The sequence below is a fragment of the Haliotis cracherodii genome, unplaced genomic scaffold, assembly GCF_022045235.1.
Source record: "Haliotis cracherodii isolate W230 unplaced genomic scaffold, xgHalCrac1.p SCAF_3, whole genome shotgun sequence".
Taxonomy (NCBI): Eukaryota; Metazoa; Mollusca; class Gastropoda; order Lepetellida; family Haliotidae; genus Haliotis; species Haliotis cracherodii.
This window is the reverse complement of record NW_027266286.1, coordinates 70,805,905-70,813,907: the sequence shown is the minus strand read 5'-3', so window position 1 is coordinate 70,813,907 and position 8,003 is coordinate 70,805,905. Positions and strand designations below refer to the sequence as shown.

The following is an 8,003-nucleotide window of genomic DNA, read 5'->3' as shown; positions in this document are numbered from 1 at the left end:
ATTACATCTGTAATTATGATCATAACTATAATTCACTTCAACTACGTGACATGTAATCCAGGAATTATGCATATTACGCTCGAAGCAATTTGCGTGTTGTAGTCGTTGATATTGTTTATGAAAACATATCATGTGGGTATCCTAGTGGTTAAAGCGTTCGCTCGTGACGCCGAATACCCGGGTTTAATTCTCCACATGGGTAAAATGGGTGGAGCCCATTCCTGTTGACCCTCCGTTCTCTTATTGCTGAAATATTACCCGTCCTGGTGGGATTCGCGAAGTGGTAAACGTCTAAGACATGCATCACTTTAGTGCGGTTTTCCTCCGATATTAAGCTAACTCGCCGTGATATGACCTGAACACTGGTGAAACCATTCACCATCACTCACATATCACCAAATGATTTATTCATATTATATATTTTTTAAAGTCTTACTCCCAGGTTATCAGATCACCTATGAAACTTCAAAATTTATAAATATTTAGTATGCTTGCAAAAAGGGTTGGGGGTGAGGTGGGGAGGTGGGGGGGTGCCCACCCTTGCACCCTTTTCCTAACCTGCCCCCTTCAAGCATCCTTGGCCCACGCTTATCGATATTCAGTTGAATCACTGATCAGACTGAAACTGTAACTAGTATGAATATGATATTGATAAAGATGAACTTTAATCTCGTACAACGGAACACATGGTATTGTTAAAATGATATCGATCTATCAACGTAACGCGATGTTACATGATCGATAGACAGCTGGGTTCAACCATCCGAGTCGTCATGGAGACTGAATTGAGAGAGAAATAGAGGCAGAGAGACACAGAGAGAATTCGGATGTAATGAAATGTGATAGTGGATGGGCTACAGGTGGCCCCGTCGTCGAAGGCGCTGCAACTCGAATCCCTGAAATTCTGTTTAATTTTTTGCAGAATCGGGGCTCAAACTGTTAAAAGCAATATACAAGCTGGTAGCTGCATATTACAACGCCTGCAAAGGATAAACTTGCTTAACAATAAATAATTAAAGCTTTAGATAAAGAAAACATGATTAATCACATGCTTCACGAACGTCCTCAAGTTTGAAACATCGGACTTTTCTATCCATTTTCATAATATTTTTTATACTATCTCGTTTTTTTAATTTGGCACACACATAGATAAGTCCATAAATGTTTTATTCAAAAACATGGAAAGCATGAGCATATGTACATACACTTGAACGTGCACTATAGAACACGTAGAACCAAGCGACCCTGCTTATCAAGTTCACTGTCGGAGATGAGTATCATGTTCTAGTTTGTTGCAACGAATATAATCTGACAAAAGTGATATACCAATTAAACAATTAAATAGAAATATATGCCTTTCTTTGCCAACACTCTGTACATCTGCGTGTCGAGCTCTTGTAACGATGCGTGTGTCATGTTCTAGGTCGCTATTTGTTTTAACAAATGTACATGTCCTGAATGATGATGTTGAAGTTGATGTTGATTGTTGTTTAACGCCGCATTCAGCAATATACCAGCTATATGACGGCGGTCTGTAAATAATCGAGTCTGGACCAGACAATCCAGTGATTGACATTATGAGCATCGATCTTCGCAATTGGGATACGATGACATGCATCAACCATGCCCGCGAGCCTGACAACCCCATCACGTTAGACGCTTCATACGGCAAGCATGGGTTGCTAAAAACCTATTCTAACCCGAATCGTCACGGGTCTTCATAACATAATCTCCCATAATGATGTGCTTCCATGTTCAACCACGAAACATAGAGTGCCTTGGCTTGGGCGGGTTTCACAAAGCGACTTCAACGCTACGACTGCCGTCAGTCTATGTTAAAAATGAGAGCTTTGCCCAGGGTCCAGATTTCCGAAACGATCTCAGCACTAAGACCCTCGTTAGTCCATGTTAATGTATGTGAGTTACGACGATCGCAGCCCTAAGATCGTTTCTAAAATTAGGCCCTCGGTTGTTGCTTAGGCCCCCTTTTCACAAAGCGATTTTAGTGTTAGTCGCAAGTCAATGTTAAAAATATGGGACTTGTCGTCACAGCGCTAACATTGCTTTGCGGGCTTATTGGAAGTGCTATACAACAACAGAGTCCTTTCAAGATGACTAAAAAAACAAAGTATTAAGGACCTAGAGCCCGTTTCACAAAGCAATCTTAGCTCTACGAATGCTGTAAATCAACGTTAGGTTGCCGTAACGTGCGCTTTATGAAACGCACTGGTTACTCTTGACTTCTTGCAGCTGTGATAATCTGATATGATTCGATGATCGTAGCAAGATCTTATCTATCGAGGCTTGCATCCTACACCTCGCTGTCCTTTAGCGGCAGTTCATCTTCCCCAACGGTGATGGTCGCCGTTCCCTCATCGTCGTCATGGACGTCCTTGGCGTACACGGAGATGTATCGGCCGTGGGTGCGACGACATGACAGCTTGTGGCGGAACCTCCATGCCACAAGCGAGATGAGGACGACGAGGAGGAGGCCAATCCCGAGGACGAAGGTCAGGAGGATCCATATGAGAGACCGTGGACACCGGAGGTCCTCTGGAGACAACCCTATCAAGTTCTGTCCTCGGAGTTTTTCGGGGGCGTCACACCTGAAAGCAAACGAACTCATAGATATTTTTTATGCAATTGGTCACTGCATATATGCATGCAACATACACACACGCACGCGCGCACATACTCACACTCACACACACATACACACACCACCGCACAGACACACCACAGGTCATGAGAGGCGGGTAAATGGATCTGGTGATAAAGCTCGGTGACCTTATGTCATCGGATTGGATTATTGCTGAGTTGATCACTTACAAGCCGTCACACATACACACACACACACACACACACACACACACACACGCACGCACGCACGCACGCACGCACGCACGCACGCACGCACGCACGCACGCACGCACACACACACACACACACACACACACACCAAACTCGGCAATAACATAAAATGCGTCCCTTGTACACCCAGAAACCTATGATTGTAGGTTCAAAGCCCGGTACGCCCCGATTATGTTTCTATATTTTTCAGCAGCATATCCGTGCTGGTAGGTTTGACAAAGTGGTAAACATCTAAGACCTGCATCACTTCGGGCTTTCCTCCGATATTAAGCTCACTTGTCGTGATATAACTGGAATTCACTAACACATACATATTGGTTTGTTTGTTTGTTGTTTTACGCCGCACTCAGCAATATTCCAACTATATGGCGGCAGCCTGCAAATAATCGAGTCTTAACCAGACAATCCAGTTATTGACATTATGAGCATCTATCTACGCAAATGAAATACGATGATATGCATCAACAAAGTCTGCGAGCCTGACCACCCGATCCCGTTAGTCGCCTCTTACGACACGCATGGGCTGCGGAAGACCTATTCTCTTCCCGGATCTTCACGGGTCCATATATATTGGTTTACTGCGCCGGTTGTCGTGTGAATAATTCAAGTCCAAACCTTATTGTTTTGTTCTTGAAGTGTCCGCCCTCCAACATCCACCTGATCCTACAGTCACAGTTCCACGGATTCCCTTCCAGCTCAATCACCTCCAGGTCGTCCCAGGGAAGAAGTCCACTCGCCACGAAGCCCAGCTTATTGTCGCGTAAATACACCTCCTTAATCTGATGCGTGTTTCCTAAGAAGGCGTCGTATGCTATGACTTCCAGCTCTTTGTTACCGCATATTGACACTTTTCTTAAAAGAGGGAAGGAAACGAAGGCTTTGTGTTTGATGATGTTAAAGCCGTACATATTATCCAGGTACAGTTCCGTCACTCTGGATGTGACGTCTTCAGGCCAGCCACTAGCTTCAAGCTCAACGACGTGGTTACGACTCACGTTGAGGGTTGTGAGAGACTGTAGGCCTTTCAGTGTATGGAAAGGTATCCCTTTTAGCCAGTTTTCCGAAAGGGACAGGATTTCCAGATTTTCTATACCCCCAAACGCCTTATCGGGTAATATTTCCAAGTTATTTCCGTCCAGGTACAATTCCCGTAGTTTTATCAACGCTTGGAAGTTTTCTTTCTGAATTGTTTCAAATCGATTCCTGCTTAGATCCAAGACGTCAAGAAAGCTAAGTCCCGCGAAGGAGTAAGGGTCAATGACTTTAAGGCTATTTCCACTCAGGTCAATCTCCTCCAGCATTGATATATCATCGAAAGCATGTTCCGCAACTGATGTCAGTTGACAGTCTGACAAATCAAGCTTCCTTAACATTCTCAGTTCGTTAAACCGGAGTGTGAAATCAATCAATTTAACCAGAGGGTTTCCCTTTAACTTGAGAAACTCAAGCTGCAGCAAGCCATCAAATGTCATTGAAGAAATACTTTCTCCCCTGATCTTGTTGTAGGACAAATCCAAAGTGTGGAGACAGTGCAGTTTCTGAAAGGCTTCGTTATCAATCACGTCGATGCTGTTGTGATGCAGGTAGAGTTTCCGGAGGCAGCCGTCACAGGAGTGGACGGACATGCAGGTGGAGTTGATCCTGTGGAGCTCCAGGATGCGGTTGTAGCTGAGATCGTACACCTGCGTTCCATCGGGGATGCTTTCCGTCTTTGGGAAGTCCAGCGTGAAGGTGTCAGAGCAGTTCCAGATGTTCTCGTCGACGGTGACGTTGTGGCGGCAGTGAGATGATGATGATGATATCGCCACAAGCGTCAGAAGGAGGACAAGGACGACGGGCTGCATCATCAGATAGGACATCTTCTAGATAGAACAGATAATAAAACTATGTTTTCTCATAACAAAGCTTGGCGCAACCGTTGGGGAGAATATGACCCTGGTGTCACGTTTATAGTATTTTGTTCAGACAGCGCTTCAAGACAACAAAATAAAAGCGACAAAACATGTGCTCTTGGCCAGGAGGCCTTCTCACAGAAATAAACTTGTCTTTTGCTATCTTGTCTCTTTTCAATGCATTGAGGGGCGTACTGTTTAAACATATTGTCATAGCGACTGATTTACAACACCCATTGTCTGAAGAACATTTAATTGCAAAGGCTCATTACCCTGGAGCCATGACATCTATATGCCTTGAAACACTTAATTGCTGTTATTTATAAGATGCTAATCCTAATTGTTAATCCCCATCTTTGTGTACATCGACTGTCTGCCATCCTGCTGATGAATAACTGTTTAAATCTATATTTATTACTTACTACATGTCAGGTGACCATGGCTATATATAAGCCTTGGTCCAGAGAGGAAAAAGAGGAGAAAAGGAGAGAAGGAGAAAAAAAGGTCTTACCCTTAGCCTAGCTAGGGTTAGGCTGGGTGCTCCGGGGCACCAAGACAACAAGCACTACCACTATGTGCTGACTTGGCACATAGTGTCATTTGTATGTATATATCTACATGTATAAAGTAAAACTGTATATACTGCAAGCCATCGTCTCCAAGTTGTCACTTCCTACTGAGAACCATATGTCAGCCCTTTGCATATATGAGTATGCAAATTGTTCATTAATCAACGTCAGACCGACACGCGTTGTTAATATCACTGCTCTCAAATACTCATGTAACCTGCCGTTCAAGCAACGCCTGTGATTAAATATATTTAGAAAGGCGGTTATTTAGACTAAAGATATGTTAGAAGTAGCTTACAAATATAATTTACCCAGAGTCTGCTGCCATCATAATGTAACGCTTAATACACATCCACAATGCATATATTCACTGAACACGTAGTTAGCATTTAGATGGTGATACGTGAGCCTATAAAAGGAAGCAGCTGAGCGATACGCAAAGGCTGGAAGATCTAAATTATCACGTGACCTAAATACTCAAAATAAAAATCCCTTTCAGCACATAACACTAGTGTATACGTACAGAAAAAAAGTGCAGCTCAAGATAGCAAGCTAATGTGAGTCTTGTTACAGTATGAAGCGGCGCTTGTATTGATGGTTACTATTTAGTAGATGTTAAGCTGTTATTGTATTCAAGATGTAATCAGCGTTACTAACACAATGACCTACAGGGGCAAGTATCTAGCGCTTATCGTGTGGCAGTCACAATCACCACAAACCTATAGCACAGCTGACGTAATCTATGATACCGTATTATCTCTATAATTATACACTCATTTCGATATCAACAGGTTAAACTGTTCAGGTTAGTAATCAGTTCCGACTAAAATAAAATGTGACAACTGCAACTTAATACTCATGTTTGTTTGTTGTTTAAAGCCGCTCTCGGCAGTATTCCAGCTACATGACGGCGGACTGTAAATAATCGAGTCTGGACCAAACAATCCAGTGATCGACATCATGAGCATCGATCCACGCAACAGGTAAACGATGACATGCATGTACCAAATCAGCGAGCCTGACCACCCGATCCAGTTACTCTCCTCTTAAAAGAAAAAGGTGTTTCACTTCGAAATTTTCAGCTTCGTGTCATATGCCTATCACATAGCAACAGTTCCAAACACATTAACAGAAGACTGGATGGCATTGTTTGTTCGTGACAAAGTATTCTTGTCTGCCGATGTCTGAATCTGGTATGTGACACGGTGTATCAATAAGAAAGTGTGAAAAAAATCAAATCATCTTTATACTCGTTTTTAATATAATCATGAATTAAGGAAATTGTATTGATAATGGTTGTACACATCACAAACCAATACTGACCATTTCATAATGGACACGTGGACACCTAGTAGTTGGAGACAGATTACGTTTGTTGTCTCTGCTACAAAGCATACAAAACCACACAAAAGTTGTCTCCGAAAGGGGAGCAAAACAATTTTGGGGTAGGGGGGTTCTGGTGGGGGTAGGGGGTGGGGGTGGGTTGTATGGGGGTCAGGACAACCAGCGTTCCAAGGGAACAATTTTTAGAGAGTAAACACCGAAACACCTGTAGACAAATGTTGTTGTCAAGCAGTTTCAGGTACAAATTGAGATCATAGCCTTGATTCTGTCTGGACCAAAGACTCCTATAGTCTAACTCAAATATGGGCGGTTGGGTAGCCTAGTGGTTAAAGCGTTCGCTCGTCACGCAGAAGACCTGAGTTCGATTCCCGACATGGGTACAATATTGCTGGAATATTGCTAAAAGCGGCGTAAAACCTTACTCGCTCGCTCTAACTCAAATACAAGTTAACTGGTTTCCAAATTAAACAGCACCAGTTGACAACAGATAAAACCCCTTTTATTACAAGACTTTATCCTAAGTTTAATAATCCTATAACGTTTTCTCGTCGCAATGTGGCTGAAAAAGTGTCCATGCGATATCACATTTTATCTCATTTACTCCCTGAAGCTTATAACGCTGGTTTGTTAATAACTACGCCTCGTTGCGAGCCATACCAACACGGAACATCTATAACATACAATTATTACAAAACACGAACAAACAACTTTTAAAGCACCAACTAACCTTTCAGCACACAAAGTGGTCTAAATGTGTCGGCAATAGTAACTCTACTTGTTCTGGAGTGGAGTCATCTTCATTCGAGTCGTCGGACAACGTGTAACATCCATTGATGAAGATGAACTTTGCCCTCCGAGTGACAATGTGCTGTGACAGTGACGGCCATCCTCACACTGCGATGACAACATTATCATATTTGTAGACACAGTCATCCCTATCAATCACCTGATAGCCTATCTTCACGAACTTTGTGTGCAGCGGTGTATCTAAGGCATGTGCCAAGTCAATTTCGATTCGGCTTTAGGTGTTATTGAATTGAGCCTCGGTACAAATTGTAACAATTACACCTTACATGAATTGTTTTGTCTGTCAACCATTAAATGAACGATCTATGGCGTCCGTGAAGATCCGTGTGAGAACTGATCTTCAGGAAGTTATGCTAGTCATAAGAGGCGACTGACAGGATCGGGTGGTCAGGCTCGCTGACTTGGTTGATGCATGTCACTGTATACCAATTGCGTAGATTGCTGCTCATGATGTCGATCACTGGATTGTCTGGTCCAGATTCGATTATTTACAGACCGCCGTCATATAGCTGGAATATTG

General features: G+C 43.0%; 1 protein-coding gene across 2 annotated transcripts; it reads right to left on the bottom strand.

The window, feature by feature from the left end:
• Nucleotides 1-1,150: 1,150 nt before the first annotated feature.
• On the bottom strand, nt 1,151-7,555 carry LOC139474222 (chondroadherin-like). 2 transcript variants are annotated; one of them, XM_071257127.1, is made up of 3 exons: nt 7,404-7,555; nt 3,487-4,733; nt 1,151-2,606 (listed from the first exon to the last, which is right to left on the bottom strand). In XM_071257127.1, exons 2-3 carry the CDS (start codon nt 4,728-4,730, stop codon nt 2,312-2,314), a joined length of 1,539 nt encoding a protein of 512 aa, XP_071113228.1. In that variant the 5' UTR covers nt 4,731-4,733; nt 7,404-7,555; the 3' UTR covers nt 1,151-2,311. The 2 variants fall into 2 exon arrangements, with proteins under 2 accessions (XP_071113228.1, XP_071113229.1); XM_071257128.1 differs by having other exon boundaries at nt 3,487-4,730.
• Nucleotides 7,556-8,003: the final 448 nt, after the last annotated feature.